This window comes from Oryctolagus cuniculus, chromosome 17 (assembly GCF_051225735.1).
Source record: "Oryctolagus cuniculus isolate XC-2025 breed Fujian yellow rabbit chromosome 17, ASM5122573v1, whole genome shotgun sequence".
NCBI classification, from domain to species: domain Eukaryota; kingdom Metazoa; phylum Chordata; class Mammalia; order Lagomorpha; family Leporidae; genus Oryctolagus; species Oryctolagus cuniculus.
In genome coordinates this window covers 14,129,833-14,156,862 of record NC_142883.1, presented here as the reverse complement: position 1 = coordinate 14,156,862, position 27,030 = coordinate 14,129,833, and the positions used below count along the sequence as shown (strand labels likewise).

The 27,030-nt window shown below is 44.0% G+C and overlaps 1 protein-coding gene across 9 annotated transcripts in view; it reads left to right on the top strand.

Moving 5' to 3' along the window:
* The first annotated feature begins 342 nt into the window (after nt 1-342).
* CEP95 (centrosomal protein 95) overlaps nt 343-27,030 on the top strand; it is a 34,209-nt gene continuing 7,521 nt past the window's right edge. For 2 of the 9 annotated variants that reach the window (XR_016223521.1, XR_016223520.1), the window contains exons 1-13: nt 343-514; nt 1,767-1,895; nt 3,054-3,161; nt 6,240-6,350; nt 9,804-9,909; nt 12,902-13,014; nt 15,921-16,052; nt 17,790-17,983; nt 21,181-21,293; nt 21,478-21,607; nt 22,547-22,697; nt 25,742-25,878; nt 26,803-26,899. Coding sequence is in view for 3 of the 9 variants with exons in the window: in XM_008271719.5 (XP_008269941.1) it covers nt 343-514; nt 1,767-1,895; nt 3,054-3,161; nt 6,240-6,350; nt 9,804-9,909; nt 12,902-13,014; nt 15,921-16,052; nt 17,790-17,983; nt 21,181-21,293; nt 21,478-21,607; nt 22,547-22,697; nt 25,742-25,878; nt 26,803-26,895 (1,689 nt within the window). In the remaining 6 variants the exon portion in view is untranslated. Of the gene's footprint in view, nt 515-1,766; nt 1,896-3,053; nt 3,162-6,239; nt 6,351-9,803; nt 9,910-12,901; nt 13,015-15,920; nt 16,053-17,789; nt 17,984-21,180; nt 21,294-21,477; nt 21,608-22,546; nt 22,698-23,772; nt 24,088-25,741; nt 25,879-26,656; nt 26,749-26,802; nt 26,999-27,030 lie in introns of those variants that run through there. The other 7 variants (XR_016223519.1, XR_016223518.1, XM_008271719.5 and 4 more) reach the window with 5 other exon arrangements.

Below are 27,030 nucleotides of genomic sequence, written 5' to 3'. Positions count from 1 at the left end.
TCACACCCATAACCAAATAAGACGGGAAGGCGGAACCTGGCCTCGTCACGTGACAAGCCCCGCCCCCGGTCTGGGGAGGGGTCGGCACTACTTTCCCCCGCGGGAGTCGGCGGAGGAATACCTAACAAAGTAGTTCCCCGGAAGTCCAGTTCTGCCCCCTCCAGGAGACCGGCCGGGACAGCCGGGTGACCTAAACTGCCCGAGAATCCACCGACCCGAGAATCCTTCAGCAGTCTCCTGCCCGTGGAGAACGGTAGCTGCTGTCCGCAAACCGCCGCCGAGGCGCGTGCTGCGACAGGAAGTGGTCCTCCGAGGGCCAATCAGCGGCGAGAAGCCGTTGTAATGTCCCTCCCTCTTCGACCTGAGCCTCCTGCCTGGCGCCTCGGTTCCTACCGGCCCCGCCCACCTCCGGGTCTCGCCGTGCGACCCTTCCCGGACACCGTCGCCCGCGCGTCGGAGGCGCCTCGGACTGCGGCGCCGCCCTTCCTCCGCGACATGGCCGACTCGGGGGCTGGTGAGTCTCGGCCTGGAGGTCCGGTGTGTGTGGACCGAAGCCCCCCAAGTGCCCGAAGGCGTCGGGCCGGTCTCACCGGGGTGTCGGGGGCCGGCGAGGCTTGTGACTGTCAAGACGCCCCGTCGCCGTTGGGGTTGTCCGGGGTAGGGTCTGTCAGCCCCGCCGCCGGCTCGCTCGCGGCCGCGGAGCCGCGCCGTCGGGGCGGGGAGAGACGGACTGTGGCAGCAGTCGTCTTGCCCTGGGCGCCGAGCCCGCAGGCCGTTTGTGTCGGCCTTTGGAGGAATAGCACTTTCAGCCGCTGTGCCCTTGCTAGCTAGGGTTGGACCAGGGCTGCTCTCTTCTCTTCGGTGCCCTCTGGCGTCGCCGGCTTTGTCGGCCACGGTTTTTTGAGACACGAAATGGATTTCGTGGTCTGGGACGCTACAACGTTTTCTCCAGCGTCTACACAAACAAGTTGCCATGGCTTGGACGGTTGTGAGAGAGGGGCGTGGCGGTACGCCGAGGGTACACACCCCAAGTGCCCCCCTCTGTTTCCAGAACTGAGCAAAATGCTCTCCCATTAACCGCCAGTCATTTCAGGGAACGAGTGATTCAGACTTGGTAAACGACTTTTGGTCGAGCAGCTTTCCTGATCGCAGCAGTATTTGGCGGAGGGGAGCGTGGTAGCGTGCTAGTTCGCAGTGTAGGGGTGTTTCCATGTCTGCCCCGTGCGTTCCTGCGGGTACATTAGATGGAATAAAGGAAAGCTGTTCTTAACAGGCTGAGTTAATCACCACCTGTTTGGGCGCCGGCGAAATCCCGACAGGCGCAAGGTGATTTGGTAAAAACATGATGATTACTACTGGGAATTAGAAGCGGCTCTCATTAGTTTCTAGTGACTTCAGATGCTCATTACCTAGCTGTCTTGTTTATGACAGATGCTCTCCTTAACTTTCAATTAAAAACACCTATAAAAGGCTTAGAAACAGGTAAATGGCTTAAGGTTTTAGATTGCAACAGTGAAAATTGCATGTGCTTCATACTTTTTGACTGTATTGAACTGATAGCATTCTGGAAGTCATCCCCAGAAATTTAATACATCGTTTAAAAATCCTGCCTGGAAGGATCTTTGAAATTCTTCAACAACCAAATTCCTTTTATTCTATTCTGCACAGTCAGGTATCTTGGCGGGAGGTTGTTGGTTTTTCAAGTGTGCGTATAGCCTTTTCTAGTGCTGTTGAAAACAGATCTTTCTCCCCTTCTTTCCCAACAGAGTGGATAACCATTGCCAATAACCTTCTTTTTAAATGTCACATACATCTAAGGATACATGAGCTTGAAGATTGTGATGCTAATGTTTTTATTGCTCTTTATCAATCTATTCTGGGAGAAAAGGTACCAGGTAAGGGTCCTAAAAAGCATGAGTACGTATATCAGGCCAGAAATTTCTAGTGCCTTTAGTTATATCCTTTGGTATTTAATATGTTTCCTTTTTTCTGTCCACATCATTTCTATCAAAAGATTACATTCATTACCTTAGTGAATAGCATATGGGCGCCCATAACAACAACCTTGACAATCAGTTCAGTGATTCTTGCTAATCATGGTTTACTCACATCTAATGTCTTGTGAAAGTTACACTAAGTGTGCCTTCAAAGGGTCTGCAGTTGAGTAAAAGGAAATTTGCTGGGTCTGGTCCCCTCACCTGTATTAAGGATAAGAGTTGGTGTTTATGAGTCTGATTTCCTGAGAAGACGGTTAATAACTGTGGATGTCTAACCGTCTGTGTGCTGTGACTCGCTTTTTTCTTTCAGAGGTGTCACACGTTTTGCTGTATCACTTGTTGGATATCTCAGAGTCCTCATGCATAGATTCCTTTGCTGCCTGTGTTTCCTTACATAGTTTATAACCATTAGCTCCTGTAGGAGTTGTGTAGCTTCTCTTCTTTTTCCTTTGTTAGCATGAGGCAGTGCCCTCATCACTTCCTAGAATAAAGGAGTGGCCTCTCACTGCTCTTTGAGCTAGCTTCCCCCTTTTAGGGTTCATGTTCCTCAATACCAGAGGAGAAACCAAAGACTTGACTTGATAGTAAATCTTGGCACACTGTATGCCAGTCATTTATGCCAGTAATTCCCACTAGACCGGTTTAACAGTACGTACACGAGCTCTCATTGAATACTGCTGTGGTCTCTTTCTAATGGGAAGCAGTCCACACTATTGGGCTAAGGTCTTGTCTCATGTCTTGCCTCCCTTAGTAGAATATTAGCATCTCTCTGAATTTAGGAACCAATTTATCTTCCTTTGTAGAGTATACTCATGTATATGTTTGATGTAATAAATATTGAACCATATTCTAGTTAACAATTATTCAATATTAGGATGTAAATCAGTAAATACTAACCAGTAAAGATTCAACTTTGTCATGTCTGGACTCTGTTAACTTTATCACACACTGTGTTTGGGCAGAACTTTTAACAGTTGAGCTAACTCAAAAGCCTAGTCAGAGATAAATGAAAACTTGAACCCTTACAAATGCAGAATTATGTGACTCCTCCCACAGACCTCATAGCTGTTCCCAGGAGTCCAGAGGATGATGCCCACAATGTACAGGCTGTGATTGATTCTCTGGCCTTGGATTACCTGCAGGTCAGCTTGTCTCACATAACAGGTTGGTATATACTTAAGCAGATAATTGTGCATTTTAGTAAATTGATTTGTTAGATAAAACCTTCAACATTGCTTAATTAATTAAATGAATGAGCTTATGGAATAGGCCAAACTTAAAACTGAGCCAAGAGAATCAAATGGTATAGTTAAGGCAAGCACACATGAGAACGTTTCCTGGAGGGGAAAACATTGAGTTTGTGATGGATCTGGGTATGAAATATAAGTACCCTAGATGCTAACTTAAGGTATGTGTTTTGTTATAGTTTTGATTTTAAAACATATCAGTGCTGCTTATTTGCAGTAGCTAGAAGTTAAAGCAGTTGATATCTGTTAATAAGGACTGATTAAATTATAATAGATCCACATAGTGGAGTACTCGGCAATTATAAAATGCTTTTTATGGACAACATTTCATTTTAGAGGAATGATCTCTGATGTAAATAGTATGAGAAAAATTTGGTGCGATTACAGTGATAATGTGCAGAATATGCTAATCTTTTAATACAAAGGAACTGATGGCTGTTGCAAAGACTATAGAATATACAAGAAATTGTAATACCCATCATCTCCAGCAGGAGAACTTCTGGGCTGTTAGACAAAAGGACAGGAATTTTCGCTGTATACCTTTTCTGCTTTTTGAATTTTGGACCACATTTATCCAAAAAAATTGTCTTGATGCAAACCATTTTTGAAAGTTTCCCCAAATAAAGTGTACCACGCTGTATTCTAAAACTAAGTATACCAGATTTATTTATAAATATTTGTATTTGCAGATAGTGAGATGAGAATTAGTCCAGTAAATTATTTCAAACCAATAAATAGAGGAAATCTGGTGAACTTGAAACTATACCACAGTCACAAAAATAAGGTTCATACTGTTGATTTACTCCTTGACAGTTGAAGAAAATAAATGTTCATCAGGACAGGTCATTTACATCTTATTTTGATATTCCAAAGAGAAAATAATTCTGTCTTAGGCTTTTGAGAGTATGTCTAGGGGAGTAAATGTAGTAAACCAGTTTGGAGAATTAAATTTGTGGCATAATCCTGTAGTCTTCGTGTTCTTTTGCAGTTTGAAATTGCGTCAGCACCCGAGTAGGGCATTTCTGGTATTTGTGTTTTGTAAACATGCTATAGCCAGGATAAACATCTGTGTGTGTAGAACTTTTTCATGCAGAGCTGCCCCTGACAAATCATACTCAGGCCCACAAAAAATTATAAACTGCTTACCTTCTCCAGCAGACTACAAAACAGCTTCTAGTCCTGTGTGCCTTTGAGGCAGCGTGTCCTGCTCCAAGAAGCGCTGTGTTCTGGCCGGGAGTCGTGGCTGCTGGGGTGGCAGAGTGTGCTCCCCATCCTGGAAACTGAGAAGTCTTGAGTATGCCCTTGGGATGTACTGATGTACCATAAGCCAGGAAAACAGGGCTTGAAGACAAGATTTCTGGCTAGTTGTCTTAGGCAGAAAAGAGTTTTCAAGCATTGTCTTTGGTAGTAGCCTAAAGCGTCAGATTGATGGTTTAGGTTTGTTGGGCATTGCAGCTGATTCTCTTAAATATCATGTTTCTGCTCTACTGTGCTGGTGTGAACTCCTGAGTGCCAGGCACTATGTCCCAAAGGACAGCCAGTGGTTAAGTTCCAGCGACACCTGATAGCAGTCGTATCCATCTTAGGCAACCTTAAACATGTCAGGTTTCCATACTTTGAACAACCCATTTCTGTTAAACATTTCAGCTTAACATGTTTATGTGTTTTTTTTTTGTTTTTTTTTTGTTTTTAATTTTTGACAGGCAGAGTGGACAGTGAGAGAGAGAAACAGAGAGAGAAAGGTCTTCCTTTGCTGTTGGTTCACCCTCCAATGGCCGCCACTGCAGCCGGCGCACCGCGCTGATCCGATGGCAGGAGCCAGGATCCAGGTGCTTTTCCTGGTCTCCCATGGGGTGCAGGGCCCAAGCACCTGGGCCATCCTCCACTGCACTCCCTGGCCATAGCAGAGAGCTGGCCTGGAAGAGGGGCAACCAGGACAGAATCCGGCGCCCCGACCGGGACTAGAACCCAGTGTGCCGGCGCCGCAAGGTGAAGGATTAGCCTATTGAGCCACGGCGCCGGCTGAGCTTAACATGTATTAAAAATCTAGTACAGGCCAGGGACTGAGCTAGGGGCTGTGTCAAGATTAACTGGATATGACGGGAAATGAGGATAGAGAGGATGATGATGGGATGAGATGAAAAAGAATTTTAATGCAGGTTCTAGATTTTAGAAAGAGAGCTATTGATGAGATATTTGTGTGTGTGTGTTTAATTTGAGAGGTAGAGTTATGGACAGAGAGAGAGGTCTTCCTTCCATTGGTTCATTCCCCAAATGGCCACAAGGGCCGGAGCTGCTCCGATTAGAAGCCAGGTGCCTCCTCCTGGTCTCCCATGTGGGTGCAGGAGCCCAAGCACTTGGGCCATCCCCCACTGCCCTCCTGGGCCACAGCAGAGAGCTGGGCTGGAAGAGGAGCAACCAGGACTAGAACCGGTGCCCATATGGGATGCCGGCGCCACAGGCGGAAGATTAACCAAGTGAACTACAGTGCCGGCCTCTTGATGAGATTTTAATCAGAAAAAATGGTGTGGTCTGCACAAAGTAAGAATTAACAAATGGGGGGGGGGGGGACACAGGACTTCTTAATTAAAGTATCCCAGTTTTTTTGTGCTTGGTTTTGGTGTTACTCTGCTGTTCTCTTCTGAACAAACCACCATCTGAAGTATGAATCCACAGTCTGAAAGTTATGCTTTCATCATTTTTTTCACCAGCCTAAAGTAGCTCTGCCTAACAGCTTTTTATTTTGGAGTGAATCTTCAGTTATTTTGCTTCTTGAAAAAAGATGCGAATGAACATGCACCATATTCAAGGCTACTCCCTTTATATAATCAAGACAATAGGAAAATGATTTTTTAAAACATTTATATTCCTTTGGATTTATTTATAATGCTTGTATTCTGGATAGCATTTTCTCAGTGTTATATCCATTTCAAGATCTAAGAGGCTTTCAGATTTTGTGATTAAAATTTTTAATAGCTCCGTATTCTGTGTTCAGGAGAAAATATAGTGAGAGGAGATAAAGAATCTATTAAGAATCTCCTAGAAATATTTGATGGGCTGCTGGAGTATCTTACAGAACACATCAGTGAAACATCTCACGACAAAAGTAAGTTAAGAACAAAAGTTTGGTTTCTCTGCATTCTGTGTCGTATCCTTTTTTGCCTTTTATGTTTTTGCTTTTCTTCATTGGAAGCGGAATCACTAATGCAGTATACCTGGTAAGTTTTCATTGTAAATTGCTGCTGTGGGTGGTTGGGAATTCTATCCTAGACTATCACCATTTCCTTTGTTAACTAGGATGTTGCTTATAAATTAAAGATAATCCATAGGAGAAAGCTAAATTTTTGGCTAAATTGTTTATTGTCCTATTGCATGAAATTCCTTATTCCAAAATTTCCCATGTCAGAACTGGCATTTGTATTACAAATATGGGTGTTTCTGTTATATTTTCCTGGATTAATTTATAATCCCTGTATTCTTGATACATAGAAACAAACTGCTGCATTTCTGTCTTCAACCTACCCTTAGGTTCAGTTACAGTCTGTGGTTTTCTTTCTTTTCTTTTTCAAGATTTATTTGAAAGACTTAGAGATCGTCTATCCACTGGCTCACTTCCCAGATGGCCATAATGGCTGAGGCTGGGCCAGGCTAAAACCAGGAGCCTAGGTTTCCTATGTGGGTGCAGGAACCTAAACACTTGGGTCATCTTCTGCTTTCCCAGGCACGTTAGCAGGGAGCTAGATTGGAATTAGAACAGCTGGGTCTTGCTCATATGGAATGCCAGCATGGCAGACAGCAGCTTAACCCATTATGTCACAGTGCCAGCCCCATAGTCTGAATATATTAAAAATTTTACTTTTGAGTAACATTCCTCAAATTGTAACAATTTATTTTGTGAAATTTGATTTTATAGGGCCGGCACCACGGCTCACTTGGCTAATCCTCTGCCTGTGGCACCGGCACCCCGGGTTCTAGTCCCGGTTGGGGTGCCGGATTCTGTCCCGGTTGCTCCTCTTCCAGTTCAGCTGTCTGCTGTAGCCCGGGAGTGCAGTGAAGGATGGCCCAAGTGCTTGGGCCCTGCACCCACATGGGAGACCAGGAGGAAGCACCTGGCTCCTGGCTTCGGATCGGCACAGCGCACTGGCCGTAGCACCCATTTGGGGAGTGAACCAACGGAAAAGGAAGACTTTGGAAAAAAAATTTTTTTTGATTTTATAAAGATCAATATTGCCATATTATCCTAAAGGGTCATAGTTATTTAAATTCAATCAGCAGTTTCTAAAAGTTATTTATTCTCCATGACTCACATTTCTAGGGATACATCCTGAGGAAATCATACAAAGGAAAATTAGGTACTTGAAGATCTACACTGTATTGTTATTTATCATTGGGAATAAAAAGAAGGAACCTACATGTGACAATCTGGGATTGACTGTGGTTTTGGTCATGGGTGTAATAATCTGTTCTTATGTTGCAGAGTTACCAAAAAAAGCAGCAGCAATTAACAAATTCTAATACACATTAAGATAAAAATTTAAGTTGGGCCATCCTTCCTAATTCTCAAATTGTTGTTGATGAAACCTGTGCCATGATTCTAACATTTGAAACAAATCTTTAAAGTCTTTAGTTAGAAGTAGTTTCCTGCCTTCAATCATTGCTGCTAAAAGGATTTAAAAGCTAGAAGGGAATACTGAAAGGTGGAAATTTCTTATTTTATTTTAAAAATGCTTGAGTGCTTAATATGTATTAAACGCCAGTGTGGGTACTCCAGGAGGAATCAAAGCACATGTCACATCTGTGCAGTCAGAGGGACCTGTGCAAGTTAGGAAGACATCCATAAATATATAGAGTAAAAACATACAAGAAGAATTAGAGACTTAAGGTTAGTGACATGTGGCACTCATGTAATTCAAGACTACCAGTAGTATTTGGATACTCTGTGCCATTTGGCTTTTTAGCAGCAAAATTAAAAGATGGAAAACTAACTCTGAGTAAAGAGATTTAAGATGAATGATTGTGGTTTTAAAAATATTTATTTGAAAGGTGGAGAGAGAGAACTAGCCAATGGAAGATCGATCTCTCTTTCTCTTTCTCCCTTTCCCTCTCCCCCCAATTCTGCATTTCAAATAAATGAATACATCTTTTAAAAAAACTAAAACCCCAGATACTACACTCCATCTGCTAGTTCGTTCCCCAAATGGCTGACACAGCCAGGGCAGGGCCAAGCCAAAGCCAGGAGCCTGGAACTGCATCTGGGTCTCCCAAGCAGGTGCAAGGGCCCAAGTACTTGGGCCGCTATCTGCTGATTTCCTAGGCACATTAGCAGGGAATTGGATCAGAAGTGGAGCAGCCAGAACTCAAACATGCACTCATATGAGATGCTGGCGTCTTAGGTGGAAGCTTAACCCGCTGCAGAAGAACAATTTTTGTAAAAATTCAGTGCTGATTGCAAGTAGGGGAAGGACAGTCATGTCTGGCCAGTGGCCCGGGAGCGGGGTGGAAAGAGGACAGAAATAAGAGTCTTGTGCGAGTGTGGGTAGTGAAGTCTGAATGGTATTCCCAGGGAGAGCAGTAGTGTGAGTTCTGCAAGGCTGGAAGTTGTTCCAAAGGGTCTCCCCATTTGGTAATACATTGGTTGGACGTTTCTTAAGGTTTGTTTCTCACCATTGCAGGTGCTAATTATAATCACAGTATTACTTAGTAGTGGTTCAGTCTTCACAATGCCAGTTAGCGATAATGGGAAATAGAAGTTTATTGCCACCAGTCATATCCGCTGTGATTGAGCATTATTGCTACTAAAGGACGAGGATGTGAAAAAAAATCAAAACCATGGGTTCAGTGCTGCGTTTTGCTCCTTGGTGCGTGACTGAAGCGCTCTAAGTGTGTTTTCTCACATGGCAGTGCTTTCATGGTTGTTGTGAAGGTTAACTAAGTAGTTATGTGTATCAAGTTTAGCACAGAGCTTAGAGTAAATACATGATAAATGTTAACAAATATTATTAAAGTGCTGCTTGTGAATGGAAACAGGTAGATGTTTGAGTAGGGACTCTGGGCGTGGGCGTGGGCATGTCCAGAAGGGGTAAAGCTGAGTGAAGGGAGGCTTCCCCCACATCTCCTGCATCTCAGTTCCTGCTGCTGAAGTTCTCTTCTTTAGGTATATAGAAGTGGACAAGAAGGTGTTGCAGCCAAGCCCTGATGTGGTCTCTTAGTCTGTGTGTGATGGTTTGTGAGCTGGAAGTAGGTTGACATGATCAGGTATTTCTGTCATCTTGATCAGTTGTCTTCGATATCCCTTACAGGAGAAGTATAAAGAATAAGTAAACCTGCAACCTAGCTTTAAAACTATAGACCCCATTTTTAAAGCAGTATGCTGCTTGTTTCTCAAGTAACTTATTATAGGTTGTGATTTGTTTTTTTGTAATTTCACCAGTTTATTTCAAGACAGGTTGGGCTTTGCCTCACTGTCCCTACTTCTGCCTCTTGTACAGACAAAGTAATACTAACCTGGTGAGAGTTTGGGGTTTTGGTATTACTGTTTTTATCTGTTTTAAATTAACAGGTGAAACCGAACAGTATTTTAAAGAATCACATCGAGGAGGACGTTTGGAAGAGCTAGAAAGTTCTAAGGAATCCAAATCATCATCAAAAAGAGTTTCTTTTGAAAGGTAGCTGTCTGTGGATTTCATTAAAACAAATTACACAATTCCTTCTAAGAATGAAAACTGCACCCACTGTACTAGAATGGCACCCCTAAAACATGTGAACATCTAACTTCTAAGCCTTCCTTGAGGGAATTTTAAGAACCTTGAGCTATTAATACCAGTTCTCAATAATTACCTATTCATTTTCCCTTGATTATTAAAGTTTATCTTCCTTGCAGAAAACTTGTAGAGAAAAAAAAATTTTTTTTAGCTTATTTGAGAGGAGAGAGATCTCTTTGATTCACTCTCCAAATGCTTTTAATGGCTCCACTCTGAAGCCAGGAGCCAGGAACTCAAACTAGGTCTCCCTCCTGAATGGCAGGAATCTAGCCACTTGAGCCGTCGCTGCTGTCTACCAGGGTTGTTACTAGCTGGAAGCTGGGGTTGGAAGCTGAAGCCAAGACCAAATGCAGATATCTGGGTTGGAGGCCTCTCAGTGGTATCTTTTTTTTTTTTTTTTTTTTTTTAATTTATTTTGACAGGTAGAATTAGACAAAGACAAAGGTCTTCCTTCCGTTGGTTCACCCCCCGATGGCTGCCATGGCCAGTGCTGCGCCGATCCGAAGCCAGGAGCCAGGTGCTTCCTTCTGGTCTCCCATGCCAGTGCAGGCACCCAAGCATTTGGGCCATCCTCCACTGCCTTCCTGGGCCACAGCAGAGAGCTGGCCTGGAAGAGGAGCAGCCGGGACAGAACCGGCGCCCATATGGATGCAGGCGCTGCAGGCAGAGGATTAACCTAGTGAGCCATGGCGCCGGCCCCAGTGGTATCTTAAGTACTAAGCCAAATTCCCACCCACATAGTTTTTTTTTAAAGATTTATTTGAAAGGCAGTTACAGGGGCTGGCGCTGTGGCGTACTGGTTAAAGCCAATGCCTGCAGTGCAGGCATCCCATATGGGCACCAATTCATGTCCCAGCTGCTCCACTTCCTGTCCAGCTCTCTGCTATGGCCTGGGAAAGCAGTAGAAAATGGCCCAAGTCTTTGGGCCCCTGCACCCACGTGGGAGACCCAGAGGGGAGGCTCCTGGCTTTAGATCGGTGCAGCTCCAGCCGTTGCAGCCAACTGGGAGTGAACCAGCAGATGGAAGACCTCTCTGCCTCTCCTCTCTCTGTGTATCTCTGACTTTTAAATAAATAAATAAATCTTAAAAAGAAAAGCAATTATAGAGAGGGAGAGAAAGAGATCTTCCATCTACGAGTTTACTCCCTCAAATGGCTGCAAGTGCCAGGACCAGGCAAACTGAAGCCAGGATCCAGGAACTTCATCCAGGTCTCCATGTAGGTGCAGGGGCTCAAGCACTTGGGCCATCTTCTGCTTTCCCAGATCTGTTCGCTGGGAGCTGGATTGGAAGTCGAGCAGCAGGGACTTGAACCAGCACTCAAGTGTCGCAGGCAGCAGCTTCACCCCCAGCCCCGAGAATATGAATGTTTTATGGCTATTAATAAAAGTTTTCCAGAAAGGCCATTACTGTGTCCACTAGCAGCATAAAAGTGCCAGGTTTACAGCAACCTTATGAGCCAATATCCTTGACCAACATCAGCATTTAAAAATTTTTGCTTTTATAGACGTAATGTATTGTGGTTACGGTTTGATTATACTTCCCTTCTAACTGAAGATTGACATGATGGTGTGACTTTGCTTGAAATATCTAATTTGCAGTTTCTTATGGAGTCTCTCATGGTTTGAAAAGCATAGGCAGTAGGGGTTGGCACTGTGGCCCAGCAGGTTAAGCTGCCACCTGCAGTACTGGCATCTCATGTGGGTGCCAGTTCGAATCCTGGCTGTTCCACTTCTCATCCAGCTCCCTGCTAATGTGCCTGGGAAAGCAGTAGAAGATGACCCAAATGTTTGGGCTCTTGCACCCACATGGGAGGCCCAGAAGAAGCTCCTGGCTTTAGCCTGACACAGCCCCAGCTATTGCAGCCATTTTGGGAGTAAACCAGTGGATGGAAGATATATCTCTCTCTCTCTCTCCCCCTCTCTCTCTCCCCCTCTCTCTCTCCCCCTCTCTCTCTCCCCCTCTCTCTCTCTCTCCCCCTCTCTCTCTCTCCCCCTCCCTCGCTCGCTCGCTCGCTCCCCCCTCTCTCTGTAACTCTGCCTTTCAAATAAATAAATCTTTAAGAAAAAGAAAATGTAGGCAGTGCCTTTTTTAAAGATTTATTTATTTATCTGAAAGTCACAGCTACACAGAGAGAGGAGAGGCAGAGAGAGAGGTCTTTCATCTGCTGGTTCACTCCCCAGTTGACTGCAACGGCTGGAGCTATGCCCATCTGAAGTCAGGAGCCTCCTCCAGGGCCCCCACACGGGCGCAGGGGCTCCAAGGACCTGGGCCATCTTGTACTGCCTTCCCAGGCCACAGCAGAGAGCTGGACTGGAAGTGGAGCAGCTGAGACTAGAACCGGCACCCATATGGGATGCTGGTGCTTCAGGCCAGGGCTTTAACCTGCTGCGCCACAGTGCCAGCCCCGGCAGTGCCTTTTTTATGGTACTGAATAGTACACTGAAAAATGTGCCTCAGAGGAAACCACTGGAAGGTGAAATTCTTGGCTTTATTTTTCATTATTACATGAAAATAATATTTACATGAAAATAATTTTCATATTACATGAAAAAATGCACAAGTGAAACAGGTCAGTAATAATGAAGAATCAGTGCCCTACCTAGACTCCACTTCTTTCTTGCTGCTAGAGTCAGCCATATTTGCTGTTCTGTGTGTGCCTGTGTATGTAACCCCAATACCGTATGCATAGCTATTCCCACCAGGCCTGTCTCAGTCAAAACAGATGAATAGCATGCAGGGATACACAACAAAAGGTAGACTTTTCCATGTTCTGCCGTAGGCGTTGAGCAGTCTGAACACATGCAGCCTGGCTACTTGAAGGAGCTCCCTAGGTGTTGACGGGAAGGGCTCAGTGTGGTCAGGCCAGGCGCTCCATAACAGAGGGGACTCTTTTAGGTGCTCTTCGTCTGAGGCGCTGGGCCGCTCTTGGGATGAAGATGAAGCAGAATCCACTGGTGAAGTAATTAGACTTGGAGACACAGCACACACCTTTTCTCTAAGAAGTAATGGTAAGTAAACTTCAAATGTTAGTTACTGTTACTCTGTACACAACTAATAAAGTATAAGTAGTTATACTTAGGAGTATTTAAGAAAAAGAACCCTAACTGGACATCAGAATTGAAATCCTGGGGCTGGCCATTGTGGCATAGCAGGTTAAGCCGCCACTTGGCATTGCCAGCGTCACGAATTGGAGTGCCTAGTTTGAGCGTCCTGGCCACTCTGCTTCCACACCAGCTTCCTGCTAATGCATCCTGGGAGGCAGCAGAAGATGGCTCAAACACTTGAGCCCCTGCCACCTGTGTGGGAGACCATGATGTAGTTCTGAGCTCCTGGCTTGATCCTGACCCAGCCTTGGCCATTTTAGTTATTTGAGTAGTAAACCAATGAATGGAAGCTATCTCCCTCTGTTGTCTCTCTCTCTTTCAAGTAGATGAAAATAACTAAAAAAAAAAAAAAATCCCAGACTACTACCATTACCCACCAGATACAAAATCAGTCAAGAGGGAGTCACAGGCATAAGCTCAGGTAAGTCCAACACAAATAAGTGGCGACAGGGTTGTCACATAATTTGTGGGGCCTGGAATCCTTGGCAAAGGGTTTGGGATGCAGTTTTATTGCCTAGTGACACTTTCAGAATGTTCCTTAATTGTGTTTCCTGAACTACCTGACCCCTTGTCGTCATTGCAGTGTACTCCTAGTGACGATTTTTCTTCGAGCTTTAGGCCACATTTTCAACAGTATTGCTTGTACACAGTAATCTTGTGTATTTTTTAGGCTCCAATTTGGAGCCTCCTGCCGTGCCGCCCTCCAACCACCTGCTCCCTGTCCTGCCTAACGTGGTTGCCATGCTCTTCTCTGACATTGTGTTCCTTTCTATTCCTGGCAAACTCACCCTCCAAGGTCCGACCGCCCCCATCTTCAGGCTCTGATGCTCTGTCCCCCCCCCCCCCTTTAAAGATTTATTTGACCAGCGCTGCGGCTCACTAGGCTAATCCTCCGCCTGTGGCGCCAGCACCCCGGGTTTCTAGTCCTGGATGGGGCGACGGTTCTGTCCTGGTTGCTCCTCTTCCAGTCCAGCTCTCTGCTGTGGCCCGGGAGCGCAGTGGAGGATGGCCCAAGTGCTTTGGCCCTGCACCCACATGGGAGACCAGGAAAAGCACCTGGCTCCTGGCTTCAGATCGGCGCAGTGCGCTGGCCATAGCAGCCATTTGGGGAGTGAACCAACGGAAAGAAGACCTTTCTGTCTGTCTACTGTCTATGCCTGTCAAAAAAATAAAAAAATAAGGTTGATTTGAGAAGCAGAGTTATAGAGAAGGAGAGAGACAGAGAGGTCTTCCATCCGTGGTTCTCTCCCCAGATGGCCGCAATGGCTGGGGTTGGGCTGATCTGAAGCCAGGAGCTTTTTCTGAGTTTCCCACACAGTTGCAGGGGCCCAGGCACTAGGGCCATTTCCAAGGCCATCAGCAGGGAACCAAACTGGCAACCATGTGGGATGTTGGCACCACAGGCGGAGGCTTAACCTATGCCACAGCACCAGCCCCAATGCTCTGTTTCTTTCTTTCTTTCTTTTTTTTTTAATATTTATTTATTTATTTGAAAGAGTTACACAGAAAGAGAAGGAGAGGCAGAGAGAGAGGTCTTCCATCTGCTGGTTCACTCTCCAATTGGCTGCAACAGCTCGATCTGCAACTATCCAAAGCCAGGAGTCAGGAGCTTCTTCCGGGTTTCCCGGATGGGTGCAGGGGCCCAAAGACTTGGGCCATTTTCTCCTGGTTTCCTAGGCCACAGCAGAGAGCTGGATCGGAAGTGGAGCATCCAGGACTCAAACTAGCGCCCATATGGGGTGCCAGGACTGGAGGTGGCGGCTTTACCCGCTATACCAGAGCGCCAGCCCCACTCGGTGTTTCTAAGGTGTGACCTTTGTTATTTCTGTAACACCATTCACATATCAATGGTAACTTACTTTAACTGTTAGATAAACTATGAGTTCCAGGGACAGCAGCCAGGTCATGCTCATTTATTATTTTTTTCAATGTCTTCTCTGCCACGAAGTGGTAATTCAGTGGGAAATGGCACAAATGCCTGCCTTTATGGGGCTACCTGTAGAGGTTGCTGATAACTAAGATAAATAGTAAAATATATAGTAAAATTATTCTTACTCATCTTAGTGTTCTAAAACTTAGCAAAACACCAAGCTCCAATAAGTTTTATTAATGGAAGGATGAGAATATCAGAGTGGAATTAGGTACATTAAGTTGGGCATCGAGGCAGATGTTTGTCCCAGAAGTTAAGGTGCAAGTTGGAGCACTTCCATCCTGGATCAGTTACTTGGCTTCAAGTCCAGGTTCTGCTTCCAGTTACAGCTTCCTGCTGATAAACACTGTGGGAGGAAACAAGTGATAGCTTGAACAGGTGAGTCCCAGCTACCTATATGGGGTACTTGGGTAGAGTTCCTGTTTTTTGGCTTTGGCAAGGCCCAGGGCCACCCTTAGGCTTTGCAGGCATTTGGAGAGTGACCCAGCCGATATGTCTGTCTCTCAAGGTAAAAAACTGTTTTTTGTTTGATTTTGTTTTTAAAATATTTATTACTTGAAAGGCAGAGTTTCAGAGAGAAGGAAGGAGAAAGAGAAATCTTCCATCTGCTATTTCACTCCCCAAATATCCTCAACAGCCATGGCCAGGCTGGGCTGAAGCCAGGAGCTTCATCTTGGTCTCCTGCATGGGTGGTAGGGGCTCAAGTTCTTGGGTCATTACTTGTGCTTTGCCAAGCACATTAACAGGGACTGGAAGTGGAGTAACTGGACTCAACCTGGTACTCATGTTGGATGCTAGATGTTGCAGGTGGTGACTTAAACCTGCTGCACCATAATGCTGGCCTCTGATGGTTTAAAATTTTACCGCTAATGTTTTCCAGGTGCTCAAGGTCCTAATGAAATTCAGTCTAAAAAGGCCTCAGCGTCTCCAAGTTCTAAGTCACGTGATGATGTGTTGGACCCTTCCTCATCTAGTTTTTTGTCCAAGAATAGGACATCCTTCGTTGAAGACCGTGAGTTGCAGTGGGTTTAGTTTAGACTGCAGCTGTGTTGTAGATAGTTCCTGCTACAAATATTACTATTATTAACCTTTTTACTTTTATTACTCTATTTTGAGATTCTTTTTGATTTACGTGATCTTGTAGATTTTTTTCTGTTAGTTTCCATATTTGCTTAAAATGATCTTGGCATACTCATGTTTCTTTGCTGTCCCTCTGCAATTCTGCCTTTCAAATGAATCTTTTTTTTAAAAAAATGATTTTTGGTCGTGTGTGTGTGTGTGTGTGTGTATAAAAGATTTATTTTTTGAAAGAGTTACAGAGAGGCAGAGAGAGAGATCTTCTCACTGATTCACTCTTCAAATGGTCGCAACGGCTGGAGCTGGGCCTATGCGGAGCCAGGAGCCAGGACCTTCTTCCAGGTCTCCCTTGGAGGTGCAGGTGCAGGGGCTCAAGCATTTGAACCATCTTCTGTACCCATATGGGATGGCCACACTGCAGGTGGCAGCTTTACCTGCCACACCACAGCGCCAGCCCCTGGTCGTATATTTTTCAAACCACTATTTTGTTACTTCATTATCTAAATCCACTAAAGGCTTTTTTTTTTTCTTTTTTTTTGCACAGAGAGAGGATGGGGATGTAGAGAAAGGTCTCTGAACGACTGGTTCACTCCCCAAATGGCCAGAGCAGATCTGGTCAGGAGCCAGGATCTTCTTCCAGATCTCCCATGTGGGTGCAAGGGCCCAAACACTGGGACCATCTTGGGCTGCTTTCCCAGGCGCATTAGCAAGGAGCTGGATCGGAAGTGCAGCCAGGACTTGAACTGGTGCCCACATGGGATGCTAGCATTACAGGCGGAGGATTTACCTGCTATACCACAGTGCCAACCTCTAAAGCAATTGAGAGTCTGATACGTTAGTATATTGAATGGTGGTTTTCAAATTATTAGTGAATAAGAAAACACAGTAACTTGAAAACAGATTTTCATATATTATTAAATAAAATTGTTTCTAGCTAACCAGTCTTTTAATATGTGGATAAACCATAATTTATATTATGCTGTTCTTCAAGCCACTTAAGTTGCTTTTAGTATTTCATTATTTTTAAATAGAAGTGACATTTCTACCAACGGCAAAGGAAGACCTTCCTCTCTCTCTCTCTCACTGTCCACTCTGCCTGTCAAAAAATAAAAAAAAAAAAAAAAGTGACATTTCTGTGATAATAGTGTTGAAATTACATTTATCCCAACTTCATTGGATCACTAATTGTCTGCTGAGGATGTATCCCTGGTTTTATTATTTTTAAAAGATTATTTATTTATTTGAAAGAGTTACAGAGAAAGGAGAGGCAGAGAGAGAGAGGTCTTCCATCCGCTGGTTCATTCCCCAATTGGCCACAATGGCTGGAGCTGTGCCAATCCAAAGCCAAGAGCCAGGAGCTTCTTCCAGGTCTGCCACGCAGGTGCAGGGGCCCAAGGACTTGGGCCATCTTCTACTGTTTTCCCAGGCCATAGCAGAGAGCTGGATCAGAAGTGGACTTGAACTTGCACCCATAGGGGATGCCAGCACTGCAAGCGGCGGCTTTACCCGCTACACCACAGTGCTGGCCCCTGGTTTTATTATTTTTATATGTGCTTTGTTTTAATCAAGCTTAAAAAATATTTCTAATGATGGTGTGAACGTGTTTATGCAGATTTGTGACTATGAGTATAAAACGGTTTGTTATCGTATGCATTGTTATCTGCCTTACCAGCGGCAACCCCCCCTGGGAGTGTGGTTCCAAGCGCCAGGAAGCTAGGGGAGCCTATCCGAGCAGCCATTCCTTTACATCCGCCCTACCACCCTTCAGAACCTCGAGCACCCTGCCCCATCGGGAGAGAGTACTTGCGATCAAGTCACTGCTCTCCTGCTGCAAGTTCTGCCAGAGAGCACGCGACGTTCTCTGTGGTAAGTGGAAACACTTGCTTGCCATTGGCTAGAGACCCATATACTTTAAAGAGGTCTTTGCCAGAAGGTCAAGCATATTGCCCTAATCAAAGCATTGTATTTTTTGTTTAAGATTTGTATCCTTATTTGAAAGAGTTACACAGAAAGAAGGAGAGACAGAGATCTTCTATCTGCTGGTTAATTCCCAACATGATCACAATAGCCAGGGCTGGGCCAGGCCAAACCAGGAGCCAGGAACTTCCTCCAGGTCTCCCATATGAATATAAGCACTTGGGTCATCCTCTGATGCTTTTCCAGGCACATTAGCAGGGAGCTGGATGGGAAGTGGAGCAGCGGGGACTCGAACCAGTGCCCATATGGGATGCCAGCAATGCAGGTGGCAGCTTTACCTGCTATGCCACAGTGCCAGCCCCAATAACCTATTTCTTTTCCATAGAGAAGCTGATAGAGAACAAGCATCTCATCCAAAGTCACACAGCAATTGTGGAGTCAGGATTTGAACTCAGATATTCTGTCTTCAGACCCCATGTTATGTGTCCTTAATTATTTACCTTTTTTAAATATCAGAGTATGAAAAAGAATAACTATTCATTCATATGCCCATTTTTCAGCATGAACCAATGTTAATATCTTGGCCTCTTTTTCCTTTGAAAAAATTTTTTTTAACTTTTAATAAATATAAATTTCGAAAGTACAACTTTTGAATATAGTGGCTTTTTCCCCCCATAACCTCCCTCTCACCGCAACCATCCCGTCTCCCTCTCCCATACCATTCACATCAAGATTCATTTTCAATTATCTTTTTATACAGAAGATCAACTTAGTATATACTAAGTAAAGATTTCAACAGTTTGCACCCACACAGACACACAAAGTATAAAGTGCTGTTTGAGTACTAGTCTTACCGTTAATTTGCATAGTACAACACATTAAGGACAGAGATCCTACATGGGGAGTAAGTGCACAGTGACTCCCATTGTTGATTTAACAATTGACACTGTTGTTTATGGCATCAGTAATCACCCGAGGCTCTTGTCAGGAGCTACCAAGGCTATTGAAGCCTCTTGAGTTCACCAACTGCGATCTTATTTAGACAAGGTCATAGTCAAAGTGGAAGTTCTCTCCTCCCTTCAGAGAAAGGTACCTCCTCCTTTGATGGCCCGTTGCTGGGGTCTCACAGAGATCTTTCATTTAGTTTTTTTTTTTTTTTTTTTTTGTCAGAGTGTCTTGGCTTTCCATGCCTGAAATACTCTCATGGGCTTTTTAGCTGGATCCAAATGCCTTAAGGGCCGATTCTGAGGCCAGAGTGCTGTAAAAAATCCTTTTTATACAGTCATTTTGTCCTCATCTTCCTAAGAGTGGGTAGGTATATGCACAGGGTGAATTTGTAAACAGTGATCCATGGCCAGGGATTAGCCTAGTTGTTATGATCCCTGTATCTCGTATTGAAGTGATTGGGTTTGATATCCTTTGGCTCTTGATTCTAGCTTCCCAGTGCAGATCCTGGGAAATAGCAGTGATTGCTCAGGTAATTGAGTTCTTGCCACCCACGTGGGAGACCTGGATTGAGTAACTGGCTCCTGGCTTCTGCCAGGGCCCAGCCCCAGTCATTGTGTGCATCTGAGGAGTAAACCAGTCAATAAGGAGTATGCTCTTTGGTATCTGTTTCTGCTTTCTGCCTCTCAGTTTTTTTTATAAAAACCAAACTGATATGTTTTTAAAAATTTGAAGCAGTTCAGAAAAAGTACAAAGATAAAATGAACATCATTAGCAAATACAGCATCTTTCTAAACCTACTGTGGCTCTTTTCAGACAGGAGAGTGAATAGATAAAAAAGAGAAAAATAGAGTCACAGGCTACTGGTTACCTCTGGAGAAGGCTTAGGGAGAATGGTGGGGAGGCTTGATATGATAATCTTTAACCTGGATGGCAGTTTTGAAGTGCTTGAACTGGACACATGGAATATGTTCTTTTGTAATGTGATTGTATTTCAGTTCTTTGCTAAAAAATATTAAATTTTGTTTTACTTTAATAGAATAAAAGGCTACTGAAGTGAAATTGTGGATACTATGCCTTTAAACATCAAATGTTTGTTCACCAGAGGAAATATTTTCCAAGACTGCTTCCAAAGTTAAATTATTAGGAGAGAAAAGACGTGTGTTACTGTAGGTGTTTGACTGTGAGGTTTAATCATTGTTCCACTCTGGGACAGTTTCTGTTGACTCCTTGCACTGAAACAATGACTTGAATTTGTGATTTGATCATTTTTCCTCATTCAGGTGGAGCTAGAACTCCTGAAATTTCATGTTTGGTTGGTTGGATTCTTTTTAAAAGATTTATTTATTTACTTATCTATTTGAAAGCCAGAGTTACACAGAGAAAGGAAGAAACAGATCTTCCATCAGCAGGTTCACTCCCCAAATGGCTGCAATGGCCAGGGTTGGGCCAGGTTGAAGACAGGAGCTTCATTAGGGTCTCCCACGTGGGTGCAGGAGCCCAAGTACTTGGGCTATCCTCTGCTGCTTTCCAAAAGCTGGATCAGAAATGGGAGCAGCTGGGTCTCCAGCCAGTGCCCATATGGGATGCCAACATCGCAGGTAGCAGCTTTACCACAAAAATGTCAATGGTTTGTTGGTTTCTAAAGATTTTATTTGAAAGGCACAGTGAGAAATGGGGAGACAGAGAAAGAATCTCCATCCACTGGTTAACTCCCCAGGGGCAGGCTGAAGGCAGAAATCAGAAACTCCATCTGGGTCTCACATGTGGGTTTGCTTGGACGCAAGTACGTGGGCCATCTTCACTGATTTGCCAAGCATACTATCAGGGAGCTGGGTCAGAAGCAGAGCGGCCAGGAGTTGGACCAACACTCTGATATGGGATGTTGGCATTGGCAGGTAGCAGCTTAACCTGTGCCATAGCTCCAGCCCCTGAAATTTCATGTTTTAGAACACAGTCCCCTCCCATCTTATTTGAATGGCGTCTTGCCATACTTTTTCTCTGAGCACAAGTTTACAGACGTTGCTCCAGTCCTTTGGCATCAGGTGACAATAGGGTATTTTGAGATTCCTTTAAAAAACAAACATGGAGATCGAAGGGATCTAGTTTTTTGTCACAGGTCCTTTCACCCCCAGCCCCAGAAATATTTTATGTATCTTCTTTGTAGCTTTTTCAAGTCAGGCTTTTCTTGTTTTTAACAGGAACCAGATGATAGAGTTTTATTAACCTCCCAGTTGCCTAAAGATAGCACACAGGAAGTGGATAGAGCTCAGATCCAGCGCCTGAGGACAAGGAAGCTTCCCAAAGGAAAAAGGTAACATTGCAGGCTTCAGTGTTTCTAATCTCTTTGTCAAAGGATTTGAAAAGTAAGGTATATATTCTCCAGATTTAGCTGTGAAGATCGACATGAAAGATTTGTTAAGGATGTATTATAGTTATTTTGAAATACATAATATGTACCTGGTTGCTTAAATGTCACATGGTCACTTTTGTTACAGAAATGAAAACAGAGCCGCAGCCTCATCCTGGGATTTGCCTTTCTCCCAGAGGCCGAGCGGGAGGTTAACAGAACAGGAATTACACGCAGTATCCAAGAAGCTCTCTCAACGGCTCTCTGAGCTAGACTGGGCAAGCCTTGTTTTTTTAATTTACATTCAGGTTGCTGTGGGTTAGTGATCATTCAGGTGATCTCCCAATTTAGGTGAAAGCTAAGCTTAGGTATTGGAAAATGAGTTGTTTTGTAAGTACTGTAAAATACTCTGTAAGTCAAGCAGGTAGCCTTCCTTGATATTACCAAATACGGTACAGATTTACTCAGATCGTATGGAATTCTGATGAAAACAATCATTTATGATAAATTAATGCATGAAGCCTTTTTTTAGATATTTCTATGTAATCTCCCTTTGTCACTAGGTAAAAAATTGTATGGATCACCGATTGTCTCACAAAAAAAACAAACTAACCAGTATTATAGTTTTGGGGCATCAGTGGATGAATGTATTAAATCTTTTGTTGGTGTGGCTTGTTCTAAAGTTACTGAAACTGCATGGCCGGCGCCGCGGCTCACTAGGCTAATCCTCCGCCTGCGGCGCCGGCACACCGGGTTCTGGACCCAGTCGGGGCGCCGGTTCTGTCCCAGTTGCCCCTCTTCCAGGCCAGCTCTCTGCTATGGCCCGGGAGTGCAGTGGAGGATGGCCCAAGTCCTTGGGCCCTGCACCCACATGGGAGACCAGGGGAAGCACCTAGCTCCTGGCTTTGGATCAGTGCGATGTGCCGGCTGCGGCGGCCATTGGAGGGTGAACCAACACCCTCTCTGAAGAAAGAGAAAGGAAGACCTTTCTCTCTGTCTCTCTCACTGTCCACTCTGCCTGTCAAAAAAAACCAACAACAACAACAACAAAACAAAAACAAAAAACTTGCAGAGTCCATAGCACTGATACATACCCTTTAAGCACTACACAGGCGTAGGCATCTGAAACCCATCAGAGGAACCTCCTTAAAGGTTGTATATCTAATGCTACCAATTCACATTCTCTTGAAAGATGTTAAGAAGAATTTTCTCAACAGATGTTAAAAAGTGCCTTGGGTGATGGAATTAAAAAAAAGATAGATCCTAAAGAAGATAGTGGGACTGAAGCGGTGGAGAGTGGAAAGGAAGAGACCCTGTCTCAGCACAGTGACAGCATCATGGAGTATGGGCCAAAGAAGCTGAGGCCAGGTACGTATCCCAGAGAGACAGAGCAGGGATGCTGAAGTGAACTATCAGTTCCATATATTCTTACAGCTTTCTCATTTTAAATATTTCAGAAACATATGAAAGAATTGGAAATACCAAACACATATCTTCACCATCTAGAAGTGGCAGGTGTTAACATTTGTATTTGCTTTAGCCCTTTTGTGTTTAAGAAATAGAAGAGGGACCAGTGTTGTGGGGCAGCAGGTTTAGGCTACCACTTGTTAATGTGGTCATCCCATTTCAGAATGCCAGTTTGAGTCCTGAGCGCTCTGCTTCCCACCCAGCTTCCCACTGGTGCACCAGGGAAGGCAGCAGATGATAACCTAACCGGGATGGAGTTCCTGGCTGCTGGCTTTAGTCTGGCCCAGACCTGGCTATTGTGGCCATTTGGGGAGAGAACCAAGAGGTAGAAATCAATCATTTCTCTCCCTCCCTGTCTCTTTCAAATCTTACATTCCCTTTGATCTTCCCACAGACCTCTGCTTTTCCTTACCCTCAGTGAAACTACTATCTATCTTAAAATAGGTACTTTTTTCCCTTACTCCTGCCTTTATACTTGAAATTTGTATTTATTTTCATTTTATTTGAAAGGTAGACATTTCATCTGCTGGGTCACACTCTAAATGCCCATAACAACCAGGTTGGACCAGCAGCCCAGAACTCAATCTGAGTCTTCAATTTGAGTAGGGTAGGGACCTAAACACTTGAGGCATCACCTTCTATCTCCCAGATTAAGCATTAGCAAGAAGTCGGATAAGAAGCAGAGTATCCAGGACTCAAACCAGGTACTCCAATCTAAGATTCTGGCATCCCAAGCTGCTACTTAACTATGGTACCATATTCTTACCGAACTTTATACTTAGTAGCTTAGTTATTTGTCTAAACATACAAATAATTAGCTTTTTTAAAATTTATTTATTTGAAAATCATAGTTACACAGAGAGAGGGAGAAAGAGGTCTTCGATCCAGTGGTTCAATTCCCCAGGTGACTGCAAATGTCAGAGCTATGCTGATGCGAAGCCAGGAGCCAGGAGTTTCTTCCCGGTCTCCCATGCAGGTGCAGGGATCCAAGGACTTGGGCCATCTTGTACTGCTTTGCCAGGCCACAGGAGAGAGCTGGATCAGAAGTGGAGCAGCCGACTCTTGAACCGGCGCTTTAACTGAGTTTATACAGTATACCTTAGTTGTCACCGTTTATCCCATTTTCCCTCTTGCTGGACATGCCGATGGCTTCCAGAGTTCTCTAGGATCTCCATCTAGCAGAACTAGATGACGAGGTCTGCATTTCTTGCATCATTGCCAGTTTGCTCCTAAGTTACTGTGCCACGTTCTACTCAGATCAGCAGCAGTCTGAATCACCACATCCTTGCAGGTACTTCCTACTTTTCCATCTTCCATTGTTCAACTCCAAACAACTGTGTTGTTGTCCCGCAACTAAAATTCTGTGTTTTGCAGTAAGTTTCATCGACTTTGGTCATTCTTTACTTCTTTAGAAGCTGTTTTATTCTCATCCAGGGCTTCTTAACATTTTACTACTTCAAGAATGTTCTTCTCTTAATTATTTCATCTCACATCCTTAATTAAAACAGACTTAACTGATCTCTGTGCAACCTTAAACAGTAACTTCTGTTCTTCAGGTTTTTAAAAAAGATTTATTTATTTGAAAGGCAGAGTTAGAGATCTTCCATTCACTGATTCACTACCCAACTGGCTGCAAAAGCCAGGACTGGGCCAGGCCAAAGCCAGGAACTCCATCTGGATCTCCCACATGGGTGGCAGGGGCCCAAGCACTTGGAACATCCTCTGCTGCTTTCCATGGCATGGTAGCAGGGAGCTGGATTGGAAGTGGAACAGCTGGGTCTCTGACACTAATTCTGGATACCAGTGTCGCAGATGGCAACCTAACCTGCTGTGTCACAACACCTGCCCCTGTCTTCCCTTGTTATACACTTAAATTATCCTATTGTGGAAAAACATTTTAAGTTAACATGTTAGTTTAATTGGGGTTTCAATTTCTAAAGACGACATTATGGAGCCGGCGCTGTGATGTAGTGGGTAAAGCCACTGCCTGCAGTGCCAACATCCCATATGGGCGCAAGTTCGAGTCCCAGCTGCTCCACTTCCAATCCGGCTCTCTGCCTTGGCCTGGGAAAGCAGTAGAAGATGGCCCAAGTCCTTGGGCCCCTGCACCCATGTGAAAGAAGCTCCTGGCTTCAGATCTGCACAGCTCCAGCCGTTGGCAGCCAATTAGGGAGTGAACCAGTGGATGAAAGACACTCTCACTCTCAACTCCAACTTTCAAATAAATTTTTTTAAAAAAGTACATTATGGACATCCATTATTTAAAACATAGCACAAGTCAGTTTTTTAAAATATCTTCTTACAATCAATTTAAATTTGATTTGAATTAAAAGAGCAGGAAAACAAGAAAGCTCAGGAAAATTTGAATTATATGGGAAATTATATTTATGAAGATATTTAGCCAACTTTTTTACCCTTGGAGCTACATTGAATGAACTGATTTTCCACAAAGGCACAGAGTGCTTCTGCTTGCTCACAACTAGCAGATACTTGGGCATATTTTTCAGTGATGGAACACGGAGAGGTCTGTGGAATGAGGTGACTTGTTAGATCTTGGTGTAAATTGCGAGGGCTAGACTGCAGACATCTACTGCTGGAGCCTAGACAGGTAAGAGATAGCAGGTGCAATAATTTAATTTTCCATTCGCATAACTTCAGATACTTTCACCAGTGCACTTTCCACAGTGCACGGCAGGAATTGCACATGGAAGTCAATCCAAAGTGAAACACAGAACTCAAGTACAGTTGTACGTGAGACTGTCCACATTTATGTGTATTTGTTGTCTCGGTATGACTAAATATAAATAGAAATTAGTTACGGAAGAAAGCACATTAGCGTATTCACTCATCAGTCTCTTCGAATTTGTTGAAAACCAACTACTTATTTCCATCTGAACATTTCTAGCTGTCGGGAGCTAATGGTGCGTATCTTTTCTGTGCTTCAGGACTTTCTGTGCATAGGAAGCCACCCTACAGATCTCATTCACTCTCTCCTCCAGTTAATAAACATAAACAGTTCCAGAGAGAGAGGAAAAAGCAGCGCAAGCCAAAAGAAGCAGCATTCCGCCAGTTCCAAGCAAAGGTATTTCCCCATTTCTTGACTACTGTTGGGCAGCAGGCAGTTCCATTTCTCCTTTGCCAAATGGCTACAGTGAATGTGCCATTTATTTACTTAAAATTTTTGAGAGACAGAAACAAAACAAGTTCATCCCTTGGGTCATTCCCCAGATGCCCACAGTGACCAGGGTTGGTTCAGGGCCAGAGCTAGGAACACAGTCCAGGTCTCCCATAGGGTGGCAGGAACCTGATTGCTTGCCATCACTGCTGCTTCCCAGGGTCTGCATTGACGGGAAGCTGGAACCACTCCGGTGTAGGACACAGACATCTTAACCATTGGACTAAACCATTCCTGAACATGTTGTTTAAAGGCTTAAGATGCATTTAATATTCTTGAGCTGAGTGGATGATAAATTATGTGATACAACTTACGTCTCTGTTAGGGAACACAAAATTAAACTCATGGAGCTCCTAAGCAAATTACCTAGTCAGATGTAGCCCAAGTTGTAGCGGATTGTTGTTTTCCAAGAGCTTCAGAGATGAAGGGAGTTTTCTGGTAAGTTAGACAAGACAGGCCATTTGAACTGCAGAGAGGTGAGTGCCCAGGACAGGGGGGAGTTGGGATTCAGCAAGCAGACTTCTCCTGTTTCTGTGGAGCAGAATTTTGAAATATAGTGAGTTTATTTGTTTGCTGTGGCCTGCATTGTTTCACATGGATTAAACAGCCACTTGTGAGGTGAAAATCTGATTGAGAAAACAACAAAAATGCATTATTAAAATGTCATTTTCTGTCCCAATTACAGATCTGTTAAAGCAATGTATATTTATGAAAGAGCCTGAAAGGAATTTTTTACACAGTGAATATTAATTTTTTCAGGGGAGCAGGATCCTCAAGTGAGTGTTTTTCTTCATTTATATTTTTAATAACTCATGTTCTTTTTCCCTGTAGGCACTAAGTGAAGCATTTGAAAGGGAACTAAGAAGACATAAAGTTCAAGAGAATGTTGGATCTCTGAGGATAAATGAGGAGGAGGAGGAAACAGTGGGTAAAAGTCTCCACTGTAACAACTGCCATTTGATCAGATCGATGGAAAATACAGAGATGATTTTTTAAAAAGAAAAACAGGATAGCTGTGTAGAAAAAGGCAAGATTTCATTTCATGATGCAGGATTTTCT